This window comes from Rana temporaria, chromosome 3, assembly GCF_905171775.1.
Source record: "Rana temporaria chromosome 3, aRanTem1.1, whole genome shotgun sequence".
NCBI lineage: Eukaryota > Metazoa > Chordata > Amphibia > Anura > Ranidae > Rana > Rana temporaria.
The window spans coordinates 64,892,355-64,917,112 of NC_053491.1; the positions used below are offsets into that span (position 1 = coordinate 64,892,355).

The window sequence follows — 24,758 nt, forward strand, 5'->3', positions numbered from 1 at the left end:
GTCCCCTATTCAGCCGGCAGTGGCCTTAGAACAGTCTGTCATACACCAAGTCTATTGGGGCCAACCCAGGAACATCCAGCCACTTCGCCCATAACTTTTCATATTTGCTGCTCGACCCTCGTTTCTGATATACCACCTTCTCTAATCTAAGAGTGACTCCCATTTGTGTAATCCATTCCTGCACTGTTGGGGGTTCAGTGTCCTTCCAGTGTCTTAGTATCATCAGGCGGGCCTGGAACAGAGCCCTGCCTATAGCCTGTCTAGGGATAGCCTCTGCCAGGATACCCTCCGTGATCCCCAGAAGACAGACCTTGGGATCCAAAGGGACTTGGGCCTGAAAGGCCTTATTAATCGAATCCACCACCCCCGACCAGTACAAGTGGAGCTTCGGGCATCGCCACAGAAGGTGAATGAGGTCACCATGGTCCCTGCAGCATCTAGTACAGCAGGGGTCCACCTCCAGTCCCATCCGCGCCAGCCGGGCCGGCGTATAGTGTACCCGTAGAAGGATGTAAAGTTGTGATAGTCTATGTGCCACGTTCAGGGAGCAGGCGGGGATCGCCTGCAAGGCCTCTTCCCACTGCTCATCCTCAAACGCACCCACATCCCGTTCCCACTGCGCCACCGCCTTATGCGGGGCACCCGGTAGGAAAAGGTTTAGCAGCATAGCGTAGCAGTTGGATATAAAACCCTTATATGTGGACACGTCTAATAAGTAATTAAATACCGGGGCTACATTCAACGCCCATATGTCATCCTCCTGCTGTGCATCGAATGCGTGTTTAAGTTGTAGGTAATAAAATTGCATGGACGCAGGGAGTTGAAAGTCCTCCCTGAGTTCTGCAAAAGGTCTCAGCCTGCCCGCCCTTACTATGTGTGACATTGCGGATATGCCATGCCTTTTCCATCTCGATCCATACGGTATCTTAGCTATCTCTCGGTAGTGTAGGTTGTCCCATATGGGGCTGTATTTTGTGAACCCTGTCACGCCTTGCATCATCCTAATCTTGTTCCAGACCTTTTGCATGAGGACATATGTGGGAAACCGTCTGTTGGATTTCGCATACTGCAATGCTTCCAATCCCTCCGCCACCTCCGCCCCGGTCGTGAACCTGAGCAGGCGAACCGAAGAGTCCTTCAGGTTCAACTGGAGGTCCCTTTGGGGGGCAGACACTCTCGCAATATGCTGCGCCTGGGAGGCTAAATAATAGAGCCAGGGGTTGGGCAATGCCAATCCGCCGGCCTCCTTTGGACATTGCAGTTGTTCCAATTTGACCCTGGGAGGCTTTGCTAACCAGATTAATGAGCGGAAGAGGGAATTAATAATTCTGAATTTTTTCAGAGGGATGACCATCGGGGAGTTATGCAATATGTATAGCAGTTGTGGCATAAGAATCATTTTTATTAGATTCACCCTCCCAACCAGTGACAGTTTAAGTTTGCTCCACACCTTGACCCGGTCCCTACAGCGATTAATCAGCGGGGTAAGGTTGAGTTTAATGTAGTCTAGTGGGCATGCCGTGACTTGGATACCCAGGTACCGAAAAGATTCAGAGACCGGGATATCTTGTATATTATTCACGGGCGGGATGGATCGTCGATCAAGCAGTAGCAAGGAGGACTTGGTCCAGTTAATAGTCAGGCCCGAGTAAACGCCGAACCGTCGGACCACCGTCATGGCCTGCGTCAACGACCCGGCCGTGTCCCCTAGAAGCAGCATGGTATCATCAGCATACATCATAATTTTCTTGTGCAGGTCTCCAAAATGGAATCCCTGAATCAAAGGGTCTGCCCGAATCATGACCGCAAGAGGTTCAATGGCCAGGGCAAAGAGGAGAGGCGACAATGGGCACCCCTGCCTCGTGCCCCTGTGTAAGTCAAAAGTGCGCGACACCCTACCACCCTCCCTTATCGCCGCCACCGGGGAAGAGTATAGGAGTCGGACCCAGGAAATGAAGCCCTCTCCAAACCCAAATTTTCGCATCACCGCCCAAAGATACTCCCATTCAACACTATCAAACGCTTTGTGTGCGTCAAGAGATAGTAGGGCTCTGTCTCCCATGTTGTCCGCCTGAGATTGCATATTGAGAAAGAGTCTCCTCAAGTTTATCGCCGTCGACTTCTGCGGCATAAACCCCGACTGGTCAGAATGAATAATATTAGAAATGGCACCATTCAGCCTAACCGCCAGGACCTTGGCGAGAATCTTTACATCGTTCTGCAATAGGGAAATCGGTCTGTAGGATCCCGGGTCAAGCGGGTCTTTGTCGGGTTTGAGGATCAAGACAATGTTTGCCCTGGTCATCGACTTGGGGAGAGTGCCCACCTCCCTTGCGGCATTAAATACCTTCAAGAGGTGTGGGAGCATCAGTTCCCCGTATTGTTTGTATACCTCCGCAGGGAGGCCATCATCTCCAGGGGCCTTTGAATTAGGGAAAAGGCTAGTCGCCATCTGCAGCTCACCCAGAGTCAGAGGTGCCTCCAGCATCTCCCCATCAGAGGTCGACAGTTGCGGTAACAGGACAGGTTCCAGATAATCCCCCAACGAGTCCAAGGAGTATGTGCCCCTGGACCCATAGAGGGAGGAGTAAAACCCGACCAGCTCCCCCAGGACCTGGTCCGGGGAGTTCGTCACCCCCCCACCAGAGGCGCGTAGCGCTCCTATGGAGGGAGACATCTGCTGGGCATGGGCAATGGTGGCTAGCATACGGCCCGTGTGTTCACCCTCCTCATAGTAAGCCGCCTTTTGGAAAAAGCGTTTCCTCTCTGCTCCCGAGGTCGTGACCCGGTACAGGGCATCCTGCGCCGACAGCCACGCCTCCCTGTTTGAGTCCGAAGGGTCTGTAATAAATTTGGCCTCAAGGTTTTCCGCCATTCGTTCTACCCCTTCCCTAAGTGCATTTGTCCGCCCCTTAACGGCCTGGATCTCAGTGATAAACAAGCCCCTCAGGACAGCCTTGAAGGCCTCCCAAGTGACCGCCACATCATTAGTGTCTGCATGTAAGCGCCAGTATTCCTCAATGCGGGCCTCAATGTGCTCGTGTGATGGGAAAAGGCTCAACCAGAAGGCATTCAACTTCCACGGGGCCTTGGCCACCGTCGAAGGGGGACGCACCTCCAGGGACACTATCAACGGGGAGTGATCGGATACACTTCTCAGACCGTACCTCATTTCAGAAATATATTTCTCTGCATTGTGTGAGCACAGACATAAATCAATCCTAGACAGGGATGAATAAGTTTTAGAAAAGCATGAAAATTGTTTATCCCCTGGGTGTCTAGCTCTCCAGGGGTCTCCCCACCCCACCTCCTCCGCTAATTTCCTAAGAGCCGTCCGGCGGGTCCCCCTCCCGTCCCCGCCCGGTGGATGTTTATCCACCAGAGGGTCCATGTAACAGTTGAAATCCCCGAAGGCATACAGTGGCACCTCCGGGAATCCCACCTGGAACTGAATCAGAGCCCTCAGTACCTGGTTGTTATAAGGGGGGGGTACATACACAAAAGCAAGAATAGGGGACTTATTTTCTAGCACTCTACAAGCATCTTTACTTATGTTTGGACAAAGCCAACCTCCACTACAAGGGGGTCCATATTTACCTGGTAATGGAGAATATATCTTGTTAAATAGTGTATAAGGGCACTTATACAGGTTTACCTGAGGTATTCTTCTTCTTTTAGCCTTTTGGCTGCCTGTGTAGACCTCTTTATCTGCAAGTCCAGTCTATGAAGGAAGTCTTTGGCAGACAGCTCTTCATCCTGTGTAACTATGGGCCGGTTTGATTCTGGAGAGCTAGGTGGAGAGGCATTCTTAGCTGGAGCAGAAACAATGTCTTCACCTTGAATATTGCTATCTTCTTGAGATTCAGTCTCAGGCGAGTCCAATAAATTAAGTCCGTTAAATAGGGAAGTCTTATCTGATATAACCGGAATGTTCAATGACTTTTTCAAGAAAATACAATCTGTGGAAAACAGTTTGTTGGCCCTTTTAATCTGTTCCATCTGGAAAATAACAAGGAGAAGATAGGATCATTATGTGGTTAGAAAATAAGACATGCAGATGACAGGCTCAGCAATGGCATGCAATGCCAAGCTGCTGCTAACAAAGCAAACAGAATATTGGCATGCATTAAAAAGGGGATTAACTCCAGAGATAAAACGATAATTTTTCTGCTCTACAAGACTCTGGTCCGGCCGCACCTGGAGTATGCTGTCCAGTTCTGGGCACCAGTCCTCAGGAAGAACGTACTGGAAATGGAGAGAGTACAAAGAAGGGCACCAAAACTAATAAAGGGTCTGGAGGATATTAGTTATGAGAAAAGGTTGCGAGTACTAAACGTATTCTCTCTGGAGAAGAGACGCTTGAGAGGGGATATGATTTCAATTTACAAATACCATACTGGTGACCCCACAATAGGGATAAAACTTTTTTGTGGAAGGGAGTTTAACAAGACACAGGATTCACTACAGTCACAAAATTAAGGACTATTAAGTTCTGCACAAAACCTTTTTTTTAGGGTGGTATTGAATTCCTCCTTTTTGTGCCGTAGGGAGGTCATAAGGTGACGGGATCTGGGGGGTTACGGGGGAGGAAGGGGAGGGGAAGAGGAAGGGGAGGGGAAGGGGGGGTTTCTTCTTTCCTTCCCCCCCTCTTTCTTTCTCTCCCTAGCGTCCCTCCCTGCCTCTTGTAGGTGGGGGGAGGGACGGGGGGAATTGGAGGAGAGGGAGGGGGAGGCCGATAGTGCTCAGGGGGGGGGGGGTAATGTAATGTATGTAGGTATTTTTATTTAAATATGTATGGAGATGTCTTTTTATATTTTTTTTTGTTTGTCATTGTTATTTGTTTTTGTGTATGTGGTGCAATTTGGAAAAAATAAAGAAAAGAAGCAATTATAAAACTAGAAAAGATACAATTTCTGGGGAAATTGTGCGGCGTGGTCTTGCCTCCACCAATACTCCTGACTGGAGACGGTGCCCCTGGAGATGTAAATGTGATCCAACAGTGTGTCGAGCCAGTTCGGTCCATTGCCCCATCAAAAACTGCTCCATTAAAAACTACCCCATCAAAACTGCACCATCCTATTTGCCCCATCAAAAACTGGTTGCTATGGAGGGTTGCTATGGACTGGTTGCTATGGACTGGTTGCTACGGAGTGGTTGCTACGGAGTGGTTGCTATGGACTGGTTGCTAGAGACTGGTTGCTATGGACGGTTGCTATGGTCGGGTTCCTATGGATGGTTGCTATGGACCGGTTGCTATGGACGGGTTGCTATGGAGTGGTTGCTATGGAGTGGTTGCTATGGAGTGGTTGCTATGGACGGTTGCTATGGACTGGTTGCTATGGACTGGTTGCTATGGACCGGTTGCTATGGACTGGTTTCTATGGACTGATGGCTATGGACGGGTTGCTATGGACTGGTTGCTATGGACAGTTGATATGGACTGGTTGCTATGGACAGTTGATATGGACTGGTTGCTATGGACTGGTTGCTATGGACGGTTGCTCTGGATTGATTGCTATGGACTGGTTGGTATTGACGGTTGCTCTGGATTGGTTGCTATGGACTGGTTGCTATGGACTGGTTGCTATAGACGGTTGCTATGGAGTGGTTGCTATGGACGGTTGCTATGGAATGGTTGCTATGGACAGTTGCTATGGAGTGGTTGCTATGGAGTGGTTGCTAGAGACTGGTTGCTATGGACTGGTTGCTATGGAGGGTTGCTATGGTCTGGTTGCTATGGACGGGTTCCTATGGACTGGTTGCTATGGACCGGTTGCTATGGATGGGTTGCTATGGACTGGTTGCTATGGACTGGTTGCTATGGACTGGTTTCTATGGACTGGTTTCTATGGACTGGTTGCTATGGACGGTTGCTATGGACTGGTTGCTATGGACTGGTTGCTATGGACAGTTGCTATGGACTGGTTGCTATGGACTGGTTGCTATGGACTGGTTGCTATGGACTGGTTGGTATTGACGGTTGCTCTGGATTGGTTGCTATGGACTGGTTGCTATAGACGGTTGCTATGGACTGGTTGCTATGGACTGGTTGCTATGGTCTGGTTGCTATGGACTGGTTTCTATGGACTGGTTGCTATGTATGGTTGCTATATGCAGAGCATGCAGAAGTTACGCAGAGCCAAAAAAAACTGAGCCATATCACCTCACAGTGTGTGGGAGGAGCTATAGAAAGCCCTCACAGATGTGTGTATGAAGGATTTTACCTCAGCGTCTCCTAGGAAACCAATGTAAACATATGCAAACCACTCGAGTCTCAAACTGGCGGCCCTCCAGCTGTTGCAAAACTACAAGTCCAATGAGGCATTGCAAGAATGACAGTTACCAGCATGACTCTCACAGGCAGAGGCATGATGGGACTTGTAGTTTTACAACAGCTGGAGGGCCACCAGTTTGAGACCCTTGCAAGCAGAGGAAAGTTCCCTCAGCCTTGTGTGGGAGGAGCCAACTCACCTCACAGCTGTTTGTGAGGTGTTATTAAACTCCTCAGCGTCTGCTAGGAAACCAATTGTTTGGTTTGCAGGCTCTCTGTAAACACAGCAGAAATTGAGGAATTTTTTTTTAATACTTGTCCTTCAAATTAAGGTATTTACCTCACAGAAAACACCTCACAGCTACCTCACAACTGTGTGTATGAAGGTATTTACCTCACAGAAAACGCCTCACAACTACCTCACAACTGTGTGTATGAAGGTATTTACCTCACAGAAAACACCTCACAACTGCCTCACAACTGTGTGTATGAAGGTATTTACCTCACAGAAAACGCCTCACAGCTACCTCACAACTGTGTGTATGAAGGTATTTACCTCACAGAAAACGCCTCACAACTACCTCACAACTGTGTGTATGAAGGTATTTACCTCACAGAAAACACCTCACAACTGCCTCACAACTGTGTGGGAGGAGCTATAGAATCCCCTTACAGCTGTGCGTGAGGAGTTTTTATTACCTCAGCGTCTCCTAGGAAACCAATGTAAACATAAGCATGCAGCCTCTAAGCAGAGACTCAGATCCTGGATTTTTCTTAAATACTTGTCCTATTCAAATGGTTGTATTTTAAAAACTATGAATCGTACAGCGAATATCTTTATATTTTACGAATCACAAGACCCAGACCTACATTTTGATGTATAGTATGTCTCTGAAATAATAAAATTGAAGGCACAGTCGCAGTTTACAAATTCCAAAGATGATTTTAGTTTTCTAAACTTTGACCTCCATTGACTTCCATTGAAATAATGTATGGCGTAGGTTGCAAACAAATTATCATATTGTGAAAACGGTTTGATCAATCACTTAGCCGTGAACACGTGTGGAGGCAGCAGGGATAGCTGAACGTTTTGATATAAGATTTGTGTAGGTCGGCTTGAAAATGAGGGTGTGGTCGCAGTTTGCAAATCATGTAATGATTTTTCATTTTTAGAAATCCCACACTCTACCGCTCCCCATTCATTCCTATGGGAAAATTTTGCCGCAAAAATTACAATATTTCGCGAACGATTCGGCGAAATTTTCCACACAGTAATAGCCCACCGATCGGGAACAATCCGCACGATTCGATATATTACTCGTCTATGTAGTGTAAAAACTGTGGGAGGAGTTAGGGGGGCAAATTTGGCTATAAGAATAATAATAATATATATGTGAGATAACAATAAGTGCTCTTGCTATGCAAGACCACTTAAAAAGAAAACAAGACACATGGCCACTCATTAAAATTAGAAGAAAAAAAGGTTTAACCTTAAACTACATAGAGGGTTCTTTATTGTAAGAGCGGCAAGGATGTGGAATTCCCTTCCACAGGCGGTGGTCTCATCAGGGGACATCGATAATTAAAAAAAAACTATTAGATAAGCACCTGAACGACCATAACATACAGGGATATACAATGTAATACTGACATATAATCACACACATAGGTTGAACCTGATGGACTTGTGTGTTTTTTCAACTCATCTACTATGTAGCTATGTATGTGGATAACCAATCATTGTTCTAAATTCTAAAAGATCATGTCTCTTAATATTTTTTAGGAAGCTTCAGTCATGTTGGACAAACCTCAGCACAATGTATCCACGCTACAAGACACCGCAACATACTGCCATGTGTTATCTACAGTAAAGCTCACGTTAACATGCACTGGTTAAGGCATTGAAGCATCAACATAAGAATGGGTTTTTAGGACCTATTCATACCTGTGCTTGCAGCAATGCACAGTAAAGCGCATATTACTGCAACGTACATATTTCAACTGATTCAGGTGAAGTCGGACCCAATTCAAGCCATATATGGAAGCCTTTAGTCAATCAAGACCTGCTGCAGTACATGTGCTGGTAAAAGAGGAGAGCACTCCATAATCTCATCAATGTACTGATGCTCCTCCATTCATAGGCTGCGATGGGTCTTAGACCAGGTTGCGTTTCTTAACTGCAGTGTAATCTGATTAGAGGTATCATGGCGTTCAGAGCTTTGCTGTGCTGTCTAGCAGGAGTGCCTGGATCACAAGACTGTACATTATAAATATTTCAGCTGTGTCCTTAGTTGTTTGACTGCAGCTCAACCTAAAAATACAAACAAAGCTCCTCCCCCTAGTCAATTTTCCTTCCTCTGAGGAGCAAGATTCCCTGCCTATTGCCAGAGTTATCTCCCTCTTTGACTAGGTGTCCCTAAATATAGAACCTTTATGTGATCTTATTAAAATTAATTTAATGACTTTGGGGGTCACGGGCAGACTTTGTTTTTTTTGTTCGAAAATATCAAACATCTTATACTTACTTGCTCTGTGCAGTGATTTTGCACAGAGCAGCCCAGATCCTCCACTTCTTGGGTCCCTCACCAGCGCTTCTGGCCCCTCTCTCCTGCCAAGTGCCCCCACAGCAAGGAGCTTGCTACGGGGACACCCGAGCTGAGCAGCTGCTCTGTGTCCATTCAGACAAAGAGCCATGGCTGAGCCCTGATCCCCCCCCCCTTCTCTCCTCATTGGCTCACCAACTTTAATTCACAGCATCGGGAGCCAATAGCACCCCAATGCTGTCTCAGCCAAAGAAGAGGGAGAGCGTGTTGGACAGCCGAGACTCTAATGCAACATCGCTGGCTCGAGATGGGGCTCAGTTAAGTATTAAGGGGGCTGCTGCACAAAGAGTAACTGTTGCAAAGTCCTACCTTTTGTTATTCTGAATAAATCCCTGTGTGTTTGTCTGTGCCCATGTGCACAAGCGAGTCTACCAGAAGTGGTTTCATAATTATTAACTAGCTGTTTCACCTGCAGGGCTCTACTGAGGAAAATCGCTGGGCCTGCATCCCTTTAGATGTGATTTTACAGAACACCTTCAGGTAGCCATATTACATTATATTTCACAGAAAATTACAGAGCTGCAGATTGAAAAAGAAAGGTAATTTTTAATAACATTCAATTACAATATGACATGAGCCACAATTGTACAGTATATGCTATATATTTTTTTTTCTTCCTCTATTGTGGCAGTAAAACTGTGGCTCAGCCGCCTGTTTTTGCTGCATCCCAGCTTGCTGTGTGAAAGAGCCCTAAGTGTCAGCAAATGAAAATGGTCAAAAATTCCACTATTCTAAAAATGTACATTATAATAAGCAGTGGGAGAAGCATAAAGGTTACGTATGAACAACTTATTCATTTACAGTAAGCAAACCAGCAAATTTGAAATTCCAAGTTAAATTCCAGAACGCTTAGTGTATAAGAAACAGAACACAATTATGAGACTATAAATTATACAATAAACAATTTCCTGGATCTGTAGTACAGGAAATCTCTTCATAGCTTGTTTTATGACTTGTGGAAATATCTCCGTGCTGCAGAGATTTCCTTGTGTAAATTCAATTACTGAAATTCTACAAATTGCTGGTAATGACTTATTAGGGTTCCAGAACTAGATGAATCCCTATTGTCAGGGAAAAGCTTACTAGTTTAATGTGCATAATATTCACTTCCTGCAGAATATAAACAATGGGTAAACTTTATATTATAAACATTGGACGTTTCTTTATTTTTTTGGCTTGATTTATCTTGTTTCCATGGGGCAATCTGTTTTCCCCCTGCTTAGCACCACCGCAGCGAAGTACATAATTTCTGCAATCAGATTGTGCCCCCCACTGCCTTCTGAGGCCTGTGTGTGTGTCCCAGAAGGCAATGGGACCACTCAGAAAGTGCCGCACAACTAGCACACGCGCAGTAGGAAACCAGTGTGTGGTGTCGCAAATGCGCACGATTCGGACAGCACCATTGCCAACAATTGCCCCTGATCAGCTGTTGTGTCGGCGAGACACAATAGCGGTCATTTCTCGATAGAACACTGCGCGCTGCCGAGGCACGTTCATGTCGGTGAGGGGCGGATTTTTACATGATGGGACTGGATTATTAGCAGTGCTGCCAACATGGGGGCAGATTTTTTAATTATGCCCAGTGCTGCAAAACATTTTTCTGATACAAAAACCCACCCCTTCGTTTACTAAACACGCCCCACAAGCGTCCAGGAAGAATAGTAGAAAAAATAAGGATTTTACGGTGAGTAAAAAAAAAAAATCCTCTCTCTGTTGTCCATGGACGGACACAGCTCCATAAATCTTGACAAGTGGGTTATGTTCCTGTTCACAGGTAAGGACTAGGCAGAAACATGTTAGATAATTAAATACATGTTACTTTAAAGGGTCACTAAAGGAAAAAAAAATTAAGCTAAATGGCTTCCTTTACCTTACTGCAGTACTGGTTTCATGTCCTCATTCGTTTTTGCTTTGAAGTAGCTGTAATTCTGCTGTGATCTCCACACTTCCTGGTTGCCTGTTTCCTTATAACCATGGTACTGGGAGATTTTCACGGTGGTCTAAGCTGTCATTACTGTGTGTCCAAAACTCCTCAGAACCAATCAGATTCATTTTAAAAACAAAACACTGCCCTGGATTTGTTTGTTTTTGTTCTGTGAGTCTTCCCGACTCACCTCCCACCCGGAACTTCATATATGTACCTTTAAAACCGAAAGTGAAACTAGAGGCACATTATATGATAGATTAAATTCAATTTTTAATCATTTTTAAAAGGAATCAGTTAACTTTTAATGTCTCTATACCCAATAAACAGTAATTTCAGCAAAAAAATGTTTTTCCCTTTAGTGACCCTTTAACAGAGTTGAACAGCCTCACCCAGGGTGCGGTCCCTCCGGACATAACCCTCCTCCCTGCAGTATGCAGCATCAGTTTGTAACAAGCAGTACAAACCTAAAAAGCAGGGATTTTACGGTGAGTACAAAAAATCCTATCTTCTCTTATCGACCATGGACGGACACAGCTCCATAAATCTTGGCAAGTGGGACATCCCCAAGCAGTATCAAAAACAAGGGGTGCAACTTTAAACAGCCGCCTGCAAAACCTTGCGGCCGAAAGAAGCATCAGATGTACTCACAGCAACCTTGTAAAACCTGGAAAAAGTGTGAACGGACGACCAAGTTTCCGGCCTTGCACACCTGTGAGACAGACGCTTGATGTCGGAAAGCCCAGGATGCACCAATTGCCCTGGTCGAAAGTGCTGTGACCGGAAAGGGAGCGTCCGCCCCCTAAGAGCATAGGCCTGTATGACGGTCTGCCTGATCCACCGAGAAATAGTGGCCGACGAGACCGCCAGGCCCATTTGTGGACCAGAAACCGACACAAAAAGTGCGTCAGTTCTCCAAAACGGAGTCGCAGCGGACAGGTACACCCACAAAGCGCATACCACGCCCAAAGTATGAAGCGCAACCTCCTTAGGATGCATCGGCCGAGGACATAAGGATGGAAAAACAATGTCCTCATTCAGGTGAAAAAGCCGAAACCACCTTCGGAAGAAAGGAAGGTCGCGGACGCACCACCTCCTTATCCTTATGGAGGATCAAGTATGGTGACTTGTAAGACAAGGCCGCCAACTCAGAAAGCCTTCTGACAGAAGTAATGGCCACCAAAAAAAACACCTTCTGAGATAGTGTCAAGAGAGGGATCTCTCTGATGTTTTCAAAAGGAAGGTTCCTGAAGAACCGAGAGCACCAGAATCAAAACCCATGGGGGAAGAGGTGGGTCAAGAGGGGGGGAAGTTTGCGACGAAACCTCTTGCACAAAAAGGTACCCACCAGAGAATGGGCCGCCAAAGGCCACTGAAAAAAACACAGCCAAGGCTGAAAAACAGCCCCTTAACGGTGCTTAAAGCGGTGGTTCACCCTAAAAACGACTTTTTCTTATTCCACTGCCCCCCCACATTACAATCCGATTAAGGCTCTTATTATTTTTTTTCATGCTGTACATACCTTAGTACAGCATATTCACCCGTGCATCCGGGTTGCGAGTCCCACGGGAGTGGGCGTTCCTCACATGTGTGTGATTGACGTTTTGCCCAAAAACGAGCTCCCCCCATTGCGTAAGCCGCGTCACGATTGGCGAAAGGAGCCGAACGGCGATGCGCATGCACAGTATAGCGCCGACTCGCCGTTCGGCTCCTTTCGCCAACTGTGACGCGGCTTACGCGACGGGGGGAGCTCGTTTTTGGGCAAAACGTCAATCACCAGCATGTGAGGAACGCCCACTCCCGCGGGACTCGCAACCCGGATGCACGGGTGAATATGCTGTACTAAGGTCTGTACTAAGGTCTGTACTAAGGTATGTACAGCATGAAAAAAAATAATAAGAGCCTTAATCAGATTGTAATGTGGGGGGGCAGTGGAATAAGAAAAAGTCGTTTTTAGGGTGAACCACCCCTCTAAGGCAAGTTTCTGATCTACTCCAAGCTGTAAAAAACAGCAGGACCCTGGACACAGAGTACGTCCGGATGCCACCCCATCTCTTCGCACAAAGAGATGTAGGCCTTCCAGGTGCGATGGTAGATCTTCCTGAAAGAGGACTTACATGCCCTTAGCATGGTTGAGATGACCGAGTCGGACAGACCCCGGTCTCTTAAAACCCGTCTATCAATAGCCATGCCGTGAAAGCCAGCGACTGTAAAGCAGGATGAAGTATGGGACCCTGAGACAGAAGGTCCTCCCGCATTGGCAACCGCCAGGGTACATCCGCCACCAGAAGCACGAGATCACCATACCAAGGATGCAGAGGCCAATCTGGAGCGATTAAAATCATCGGGATCCCCCTGGCCTCCACTCTGTGAAGCAGCCGAGGAAGCAACTTCAATGGGGGGGAAAGGCATAAAGTAGCCGATACGGACCCCACAGGGCCACCAACGTGTCTGCACAGGGATCACTAGACCTGGCCACAAACTTCGACACCTAGCGGTTGAGACGAGCGGCCAGGAGATCCATGTCCTGTGGGCCCCACCCTCTCTGCAAGGGAGTTAAAACACCTTTGAGTGCAAAGACCAGTCACCCTGGCCCAGCATCTGGCGCCTGCCAGTTTTCCAGATGGTAGACATAAGCCACAGCCGTGGCGTTGTCCGACTGAATCCCCATCAGGCGACTTTGCAACCTCCTCATCCACGAGGAGAGGCAAAGCCTGAACGCCCGGAGTTCTAGGACATTGATCGGTAGACGGGATTCCGCTAGAGTCCAGCGACAGAAGAAGGAAAATCACCGCTCAAGGTGGGTCTGCTATAGGGTCATACACAGGTGTAGGATTCCAAGGGTGCTAGCAGTGCACTAGGCAAGCATGGGCGTAAAATGAAGGATGGATGGCCGCACTCCAAACCAAACAGGTTGTCTTTATTTAAACGAACAGCAAAACATACCAGATCACAGCGACAGAAACAGGAGGATAACCGACGTTTCGCACTGACTTAGTGCTTATTCATGGCTGTTCGTTTAAATAAAGACAACCTGTTTGGTTTAGAGTCCAGCGACCCTGGGCCGACTGTACCCCCCCAGATGCCCTCCCAACCCGTGAGGCTGGCGTCCGTTGTAATCAACGTCCACTGGAAGGGAAGCAACGACTACCCAGACCGAAGAGCCAGGGATCTCAGCCACCAACTCAGAGACTCTAAATAGGTGGCTTACCTGAATCTGACGATCCAGAGACAAAGGAAATTTGTTCCACTTGGATAGTATCTCCTTCACCAAAACACGAGTGTGGAACTGGGCATACGGAACTGCCTCGAAGGAGGCTACCATCAGGCCCAGGTAGCCTGGTTGCAGGCCTTGCATGCAAAAACGAGGAGAGACAACCATTTGCGTGATGTCAACACCTTCACTGCAGACTGAAGAGTCTGAAATTTCTCCAGGTGAAGAAAGACCTTTGCTTCCAAGGAGTCCAGGATCAACCCTAGGTACTCCAAACGCCGAGTCGGAACCAGGACCGACTTCTGAATGTTTAACACCCACGCAAACTCTAGGGGGGGTCTGCTGGCTGTAGACACATCCTCCTCCAATTCTGAGCCAGAAGCTGCTCTCGGAAGAAGGTCGTCTGAGCAGCCCACGATGGCAATGCCTCGCTGTCTCAGCAAAGCTAGGATCAGTGCGAGCACCTTGGTGAAAACTATTGGTGCTGATGCTAGACCAAAAGCAAGGGCCACAAACTGATAGTGGTCCTCCCCTAACGCGAAGCGCAGAAACCTCTAATGACTTGCGCAAATTGGGACATGCAAGTATGCGTCGTTGATATCCAAGGATGCCAGAAAGTCCCCTGGATGGAGCGTAGCTACCACCAACGAATGGATTCCATGCGGAACTCCCTTACTCTCACGAAGGCATTTAGGGCTTTGAGGTCCAAAATTGCACAGACCCTGTCCGTCTTCGGGACCCTAAACAGATTTGAATAAAATCCCTGAAACCTCTCATCCTGCGGGACGGGTAAAATTGCCCCGCAGCTTAGCAAGTCCTGCACTGCCCCTAGCAGGGCAGACCGACGAGCCGGAAGGAGAGGGAGACATGAGGGAAAGAATCTGTTCAGTGGATAGGAAAAAAACTCTACCTAGTACCCCGAAGAGACCACCTCGCAGACCCACTGGTCCGAGAGCAGGGAGGTTCACCGAGCTGTGAACCTGCGAAACCGCCCCCTACCGATGAGACGGGCAGGGGTAAGGCTACATACATTGGTGGGTTTGGGTGCCGGCGTGTTCGACTTACGCACCCAGGAATGTTTCCGTCCCCTAGCTGAGCCCTTGTCGGCCTGGGAGGGTTTACCCACGGGCCCAGACTGACGAAAAATACCGCTTCTGAGCGGGGAATGAAGGACCCGGCTCATGGCGCGGCTACTTTCCCCTGGTAGACTGAAGGAGGAGAGTTCTCTTACCCTCAGTGACATCCTTGATAATGTCATCCAGCGAGGTACCAAAAAAAACTCCCACCCCTGAAGGGTAAATCAGCCAGGGCTTTTTTGGATGCTTGGTCAGCAGACCAGCATTTCAGCCAAATCAGACGGCGCAAAACCACCGCCAAAACAGATGCTCTGTTCATCAAGGATGCTGCATCCCGTGTAGCATCACAGACATTTACAAAGGCCCTGGACCAACTGGTCGGCCAGTCTAACAAATTAGGGAGGGAGCTGGTGCTCCTCCACAGTCTGAAGCAAAATGTTTGCCCAGTCAGTGAGTATCTGAGACACCAGGGTAGTGGCCGCAATACAGATCCCAGCATGGTAAACATGGAGCGGGTCAGTGCTTCGGATCTCTTATCAGTCTGATCCTTAAAAGCAGGGGTCCCTTCTATAGGGAGAGTGGTCACCTTATTTATGTTTAAATTAATTTTATTATTTTTCACGTAAAAAACTTTTACAGACTTTACAAAAAAAAATTTAAGATTACAAACCATTATAAAGTACACATAAATACATTCATAAAAACATACAATAATACATGTATGGGTACATAGTAGGGTCCATCCTCTAAAACATGCTCCTAAAGTAAATCTATCTATACCATAGCACCTTTTCTTTTATCTTCCAAGACCTCTTCGGAAACATAGGGATAGGAAGAAACATAAGGGCAAATCCCAAGCAGCCCACCTGACCTCCCCCCCCCCCCCCAAAAAAAACACAATCGTGTATTTTTACCCCCTTACCCACATATATTTACCCCTCTTTATGTGTATCCCATTTCTATATCTGTGCATATAAATATAAACAACATAAAACAGTCATGTGATTTTTGTTTTCTCTAAACCATAATTACTTTGTGGCCATGCCTAATAATAAATCTCTGTCCCAGCAGAACACTCAGTATGGGGTCACGCTGTACTTTTTCCATTGACAGTGGAAACGTATTTACTCGTCACATGAAACACAAATGCACCGAGACACAAAATGTCACACCTGGGTGCACAATAAAATGAATGTCAGGGCTGACACAAACGTCAACATTAATTTCTAAAATGCTCGGTCCAGAATGAGCTGTGCACAGAAAACGACAACTGTCTTTAATGTAAGACTTCCTTCCTTATGAAGCCGTCTTGGAATTTTTAGTGTATATTTTAGTAACTACCACATAAGGAACACTAATGCCGCGTACACACGATCATTTTTCGGCATGAAAAAAACTTTGTTTTTGAAAAACGTCATTTAAAATGATAGTGTGTAGGCTACACATCATTTTTCGACTTCTGAAAAACGACAAAAAAAAAAATTCGAACATGCTGCATTTTTTAACGTCGTTTTAAACAATGTCGTTTTTCGGGTTGTAAAAAATGATCGTGTGTGGGCTAAAACGACGTTTTAAACCCGCGCATGCTCAGAAGCAAGTTATGAGACGGGAGCGCTCGTTCTGGTAAAACTACCGTTCATAATGGAGTAAGCACATTCATCACGCTGTAACAGACAGAAAAGCGCAAATCGTCTTTTACTAACATGGAATCAGCTAAAGCAGCCCAAAGGCGAATAGAACTTCCCCTTTAGAGTGCCGTCGTACGTGTTGTACATCACCGCGCTTTGTTCATCTTTTTTTTTTTAAACGATGGTGTGTGGGCAACGTCGTTTTAAATGACGAAGTTGGAAAAACTTTGTTTTTTGAACATGCCGAAAAATGATCGTGTGTACGCGGCATAAGGCCCATTGAGATTCCGCAGTGTTTATTGGTCGTCAGTGGGACCCCTCTTCACCAGAAAGCAGCCTGGAGGCATTCCCCTGCACCGACAAACCCCGAAGTTTGTCCCTGCACCGACATCAATCCGGGGGGTATTTCACTGCACTGACACCAATCCTGAGAGTGTGTCGCTGCACCAACATCAACCCTGGGGGTATTTCCCTGCACCAACACCAATCCTGTGGGTGTGCCCCTGCACCGACACCAATCCCGGGAGTGTGCCCCTGCACCGACACCAATCCCGGGAGTGTGCCCCTGCACCGACACCAATCCCGGGGGTGTGTCCCCCGGGGGTATATCACTGCACCAACACCAATCCCGGGGAATATTTCTCTGCACCGACACCAATCCCGGGGGTGTGTCTCTGCACCGACACCAATTTCTCACTGCACCGACACCAATCCCAGGGGTATTTCTCACTGCACCGACACCAATCCCGGGGGTATTTCTCACTGCACCGACACCAATCCCGGGGGTATTTCTCACTGCACCGACACCAATCCCGGGGGTATTTCTCACTGCACCGACACCAATCCCGGGGGTATTTCTCACTGCACCGACACCAATCCCGGGGGTATTTCTCACTGCACCGACACCAATCCCGGGCGATATTTCTCACTGCACCGACACCAAGGCCGGGGGTATTTCTCACTGCACCGACACCAATCCCGGGGGTATTTCTCACTGCACCGACACCAATCCCGGGCGATAATTCTCTGCACCGACACCAATCCTGTTATTTATTTTTTTTGCTGCACTGATGCCAAATACAGTAGATGTATGGAAATCATAAGTTGGCCGTACACAAATCACAAACAAAACAGAAGAAATATGTATTTAAACAAAATGTTTGCTGAAGCTTGCATGTTCAGCTTCCAAAAAGTACCCTTTAGCTTTAAAGCTCAACTCCAGTCAGCTGATAAGAATCCCATTGTTTAGTTCCTCTCACCTTATAGTAATGAGAGACATGGACATGTAATAGCCTGAAGTTTTACCTGCCCACCAGATAAAGCCGAAAGTAACCGCCCCTCATCAAATTACTACAATCATCACGTATAATGCAGGGCCAGTGGTCCTGCATTGTAGACAAAGATATCAAAGGGCATGTTGACATTTCAAAGCCAACGCAGAGATTTACATCAGTGACAGGAGTTTCGGGGCTCTGGGAACATCTAAGATATTGATTATATAAAGGCATATGCAGATACCTATAGGCTTCCTATTTACAGTCATATTAGCAATTTGCTCAGTTTTATTTCATTTAGGTCACATTAAAGAGTTTACATAAACATGTGGAAACAGATAATTACTATTTATAATTATGCAGATGCATTTTCCTTATGACAGGTTCGCTTTTAGACAGGCCATGGAAATAATAAACTTTATAAATAGTAATTATCTGTTTCCATATGTTTATGTACACTCTTTAATGTGACCTAAATGAAATAAAACTGAGGAAATTGCTAATATGACTGTAAATAGGAAGCCTAGAGGTATCTGCATATGCCTTTATATAATGCAAATTTGCAGAGGACACATCCAATGCATTCTGTATGCAGGTGCAGAATGAAGCCCAATTGTAGCCAATCTTCTACTTGGTTGTGTGGCTGATGTGCTGACCTGTTAGATGTAGTACATTATGAATCACTGACCTGAAAAAGTTTGCATTATAGGAAAGTCAGACTCCTTGTTTGCATGCTTGTTCTTGGTCTTAGTGTTTTAAATCAATGAAGCATAAAGGGGCAGCAAGGTGCATTACCTGTTCTTCGCCCTGTGCCTACTTTTTTTTTTTTTGGGGGGGGGGGGGAGCTTTAGAGTTCAGTTCCTTTGTGAATCTCACTCTCCCATTTTTCTCCCCTTTTACTTCTACAGCCTGGTTCTGCACAGAAGATAGACCCAGTGATCCAGCAATGTTCTCAAGGGGTCCACCAATCCCCACCAAGTTCCACTCCACCATCTGACTTCATCAGGGGGCCGCCAGCATCTTTTGGTTTATCACAACTGGCCCCCTGACAATCTACATGCGCCATGGTGCATCATCATCGGGCTGGTTGCATAAACAAGGAAGAGAAAGCTGGCCACCTCGATGGTGTGACGTCATGTGCACATACACATCAGAGCACCCCAAAGCCTCCTGGGATGCATGACATGTATCCCACCAAACTGTGGGCAACTACAACATCATTTTGCCTAGGTGAGAATAGGGAAAATGCAGGAAGAAGTTCCCACCCACCAAAAAAAGCACTTAAAATAATAAGTGCAAAATCTGGAGCAGCTCTGCATAGAAACCAATCAGCTTCCATTTTATTTGTCAAAGCTAAAAGTATAAGTCCACCCCAACACTAAAATGTCTACATCTATAGACCTCCACGAGTAACACTAACCCTGTAAAGATGAAATCAGTATACATACCTTTTTTAAAGAAGATTTGGTCTCCAGCCGGGGAAGCTCTGCAGAGGGCATGGCTGTCAACGGCTGTGAAATGAATGGAGAGTGACATCACCCATAGACTTTCTATGGGGCTTCCGTTGTTGGCTGCCTCCTCTGCACCCACCTCAAAAGCGAAGCTGCGGCTGACAGCTCAGCGGAGGATCGGCTTCAGAAAAAGGTATGTGTAACGGAACCCCAAATGGGACAGGGGTTAACGCTGTTTAAGATTAGAGGTCGACCGATATATCGGCCGATATTTGGCCGTTTTGGAGAAATCGTCATCGGCTGATTTTTTTCCAAATTAGGCCGATATTTAACATGGCCGCTAGCGGTGCCACGGCCTAGTGGACATAGGATGACTTTAGACACAAGAGTCATCGGTGAAGCTGAAACAGGAGTACCCCACACCCTGCAAGAGCCTCTGGATCCCACGGGCCATTCCGTTACAGTATGTATACCGATTTCTTCTTTACAGGGTTGGATGTCTGTAGATGCTAGAGCTGCACGATTCTGGGAAAAATGAGAATCGCGATTCTTTTGCATAAAATGAAGATCACGATTCTCAAAAAAAAAATGTTTTTAAGTTATTTTCAACACAAAACAGAGCTTATGTGTTTAAATACAGTATATGTTAATCTGACGGACTGTTTACATATTACATATACTATATTTAAGCACATAAGCTCCATTTTGTGTTGAAAATAACTGTGAAATCTAAAACTCTGTTGGGTGTAACAAGATGTCCGCTTGCCCCCTTCTCACTAACATTACTGTGCAGGAGTGTGGGGTGGAGCAAGATGGCGGCAACAAATTGTCACTTTCTGACGAGACAGCCGCCGCTGGGTTTATCAAGATGGCAGCTGCTCCGGAGCTAGGCCAAAGCCAGGGACTTTCCTATGGCTGCACCCGGAAATCGTGAGTCATCCAGTCTGGAGATCGGGAAGGGGGGGGGGGGGGCTGGGTGAATCGAAATTTCGATATTTTCATGATTAATCGCGCAGCTCTAGTAGATGCAGGGATTTTAAAGTTAGGGTGGACTTATCCTTTAATTGAACAAGTTGAAGTTAGAAGCCGATTGGCTACCATCCACAGCTGCATCGGATTTTGCACTCTCCAGTTTTAGTAAATCAACCCCACATGGTCTTCAGTACAGCAGGGGAGCCAATGTGTTGAAGCGTGTGCCCTGCACTGACACAACAGAGCAGATCTACGTAACCCAGTTCATGGAAAGCAAAGCAAGTCATCCGAGTATCTCTTCCACTCTTTGAGTCACATAGGTGACACATTTCATTATTCCGTTTTCAACACCCCAGAGAAGCTGGAAAAATGCCTAAAGATAATATGTGCACTTTAGAATCAAACATTGTGTGTTAACAGATGTCTACTTCTGGAGCAATACTGCACAAACCATCCTCAGGTGGCCAGGGAGCTGCCGTGTTGGCCTCTTTTTGCTCTGCAGATGTCATGGTGTTTTGGGTGGTGTGGCCAGTTTATGACGCCAACCATTTGATAACTTGACAGTTTGGTTGACAGCACAAGTACCGGTAACTGTGTGTTAACCATCACGGCATGCCTGTAAATTGATGGGTTGCATTCCATTTATATGGCTATGATCTGAGCGGGCGTCAGATGGCTTGGTTCACATACACAGAGCCAATCTAAGTGTCTCTTTACCATGTGATTGCAGTAATGACCAATCACAGGGATCACAAATCGAACAGTTGGCTTTAAGGCCCACATGCTGCACATATGCGCCAATGTTTTTCTGCTGAGGGCACACGCAATGCACTCTCCCAGCTTAGAGACTGAGCTGTGAAAAACAGCTCTTGGCCCCGCTAAGGATAAGTAGCCTGCGGGACCGGCTCCCGATCATGTGACCACCATGACAGCCAATCACAGTGGTCACATGATTGCCCGATCTTTCAGTCCCACAACATTTAGAACTTTTTAGAGAGAAATCAGAGCAGGTGGAAAAGGGTTAAGTAGTGGCAGATTTAGGGTAGGAATGGGCTCGATTCTGGAATCGTTTTATAACTCTTTCACCCGAATCTAATTTTCAAGCGGTCTTTGATCAGACCTGTTACTGTATATTAAACCCTTTAAAACAGGCCAATGCAACAAACAGCACAGTGGGTGGACCTTAATGCCCCATATGCTTCATATATACATCACTGTGTTGTTCTGGAGGCGGGCTTAGAATCCTAGTCCAAACACACCCAGGTTCATCACTGTTAGGGCTCACTTACACAAGTAGCCATGGGGTGGTAAGAGCACCACTCACCTAAATTCGGGCATGCGGCCACTTAATGCTGTATATATGACACAGCAAATATTGTACATCATATCGCTCTCTATAGGCAGTATCAACGCCAAACACAACCCATTCAAATTAATGTAGTTATGTTGCAACCACTTGCAATGCATGTGGTTGCAGTGCGTTGGACCAGCATTTTGAAGGTTAAAAGAGGAGGTGAGAAGGAAAAACAACACATCTTCACTGCCTGTCAAATTACCTCTGAAAAGCAACCCCTGTGGAACACTCTCTGAAGAGTGATCCACGTTTGGATCGCTCTTTAGAGAGCATTTGACAGATGGTGAGGAGGTGCTGTATTGGCTCCTGACCTTCTGCTTTATACCCTACCTGCCAGACTACTGTGCCGCAACAGCATGCATTCCAAGCGGACGCAGGAAGGTTGCAAAGTGACCTAATTTACTTGAAATCGACAGAGGGTGTCATTTCAGTGCAACACATTCCTGTTAAATTCACATGCGATTCAGCACAGTGCGATTTGAGCTCATTCATTTTGAACGGGCTCAAATCGCACCAAAGCAGTGCATACAGTACTTTTTGAAACACACAGCAATTGGAATCCATGGTACTTTTGTACCAGGTGATCCAGTGCAGGCAAACACACTGCGTTTGGGACGTATTTGGGGCATCGTTAACCATTTGAAGACCAGGTTTTTTCTGACACTTTTTGTTTAATAAAAGCAAAAGAAAAATCCATATTTTTTGCTAGAAAATTACTTAGAACCCCACAAACTTCTCTCTCTAATATATTATATATATATATATATATATATATATATATATATATATATATATATATATATATATATATATATATATATATGTGTGTGTTTGGGGGGTACTAGACCAGATGCCCTAGTAAAATAAAGTAGTGGGTTTTTCAATTTTTTACGTTACACTGTATTTATGCAGCAGTTTATCGAATGCAATTCTTTGGAGAAAATACACTTTAATTTTAAATGCACACAAACACAATTTAATGACTCATTTTCTGGTAGTATGTAAAAGATGGTGTTACGCCGAGTAAATAGATACCAAACTGTCATGCTTGAAAGCGGAGTTCTGCCCCTAGCACAAAAAATAAATAAAAGTCAGCAGCTACACATACTGTAGTTTCTGACTATTAATAATAGGACACTTACCTGCCCTTGAATCCAGCGATGTCGGCACCCCAGCCAATGTTTCCAATGGCTCTCGGTGCTGTCACCGCCATTCCCAGTTCCCTACTGTGCATGTGCAAAGCGCTCTCTTGCTGACCCTGTAGCAGGGGAGAGAGGAGGCGGGGGGCGGACTTCTGATGTACCTTACCACGGCGAGGTCCAACGGAAGTGGGGCGATCTTTAAATACGTATACAGGATTACCAGTTTAGAGTAACAGAGGAGGTCTGGTGGTAGAATTATTGCTCTCGCTCTGACATTTGTGGCAATATCTCACATGTGTGGGGCGATCGCTGTTTAAGTATGCGAGTGGGACCGGCACTTGTTTTGTGCGTGAGCTTGGGGGGACGGGGGTGATTTCCAAAAACATAAAAAAAAATATTATTATTTGATTTACACAGTTTCTTTAAAAAAAAAAATGTAATCACGTTTATTGCTGTTATAAGAAATAAACATCCCTTATAACAGCAATAGGGAGTGACAGGTACTCTTTATGGAGAGATCTGGGGTTTAAACCTCTACTCTCCCCCAAAAGCATCCAATCACATCAGAATTGTTTTTTTTTTTTTGGATGCTTTGCCAATTTAAAAAATAATGTTGTTTAAATCCGGAAAACTGGAAGTGATGTCGCTTCCTGTACCATAGAGATCATCGGTGACCTTCTGGTCCTCCATGAAGTCTGTGGTAAACCGGCGGAATTGATGACTTTCATTCTGTCTCACTGCCAGGAAAGGTATTAGCAGTGGCTTTGGGAGGGCGACCCATTCTTCTGCCTGTAAAAGCCATCCAGTGGCTAATTAGCCACTTGGATGGCTTCAACAAAAAAAAGCCGGCCTCCAGCTTTAAAAAAAAAAAAGATACTGGGATGACACTTGTAGTTGCAGGCATCATCCTGGTACAACCACTTAAAGTGGAGCTCAATCCAAAAGGGGAAGCTCTGCCTGTCTGTCGCCCCCCTCTGCTGTCACATTTGGCACCTTTTGAGGGTGAGTGGGTACCTGGTTTTGACATGTACCCGCTTCCAATTCTGGCTCAGCTCACCACGGCGAACTGAGCTGGAAGATGCCCCTTCCCCTGCAGTTGGTCCATTTGCAAAGCGCAGTGTGCATTAGGCTACCGCTTTCCCTCAGTCAAGATGGCGGCACCAGCATCTGATAGCCGACTGAAAAATCGGCTCGGGTGAGGACACCACTGGATCCCTGGACAGGTAAGTGCCCTATTATTAAAAATCAGCAGCTGCAGTATTTGAAATTGCTGACTTTGATTTTTTTTGGGTGCAGCCTGGAGCTTCTCTTCAAAACCAAATGAGGTACAGCTACGTGATATTGTGTTAGGTGGTACGAAAGGCTCAACGTTCCCCGGGCTGCACTCCAGGCTCCTCCTCTTCATCGAGTGCCCCCACGGAGAGATACATTTCATGGGGGTACTCGTGTGGGCATGCTCCCGAGTCCTGCTGCTGCGTTCATTTACACAGACATCGGAACATGGCCCCGCCCCCCTGTGTCACCTGATTTGATTGACAGCAATGAGAGCCAATGGCCGCTGATGCTATCAATCTATCCAATGAGAACCCGAGACAGCGGTTGGAGCTGCTGTGCTCGCCCCCGTCGCTGGAATGATCGCGTTCAGGTAAGAAAAGGGGGGCTCTGGGGGGGCAGTTGCAGCGCAGAAGGTTTTTCACCTTCATGCATAGAATGAATGAAGGTGAAAACCATGCAGGTTTAGAACCCCTTTAACATATACTCACCAATCAGTTTGCATGAAAGCGTTGAGATTTTGGTGCGAATTCGCTGTGAATTTTCACTGCATCTAGTGTGAACCGAGGGAGATCGC

The 24,758-nt window shown here is 46.4% G+C and overlaps 1 protein-coding gene across 1 annotated transcript in view; it reads right to left on the reverse strand.

The window, feature by feature from the left end:
• LYSMD2 (LysM domain containing 2) overlaps positions 1 to 24,758 on the reverse strand; it is a 58,897-nt gene that overhangs the window by 29,324 nt on the left and 4,815 nt on the right. Inside the window, exon 2 of the mRNA XM_040342683.1 lies at positions 3,656 to 3,999. Within this exon, the coding sequence (XP_040198617.1) occupies positions 3,656 to 3,999 (344 nt within the window). The remainder of the gene's footprint in view (positions 1 to 3,655; positions 4,000 to 24,758) is intronic.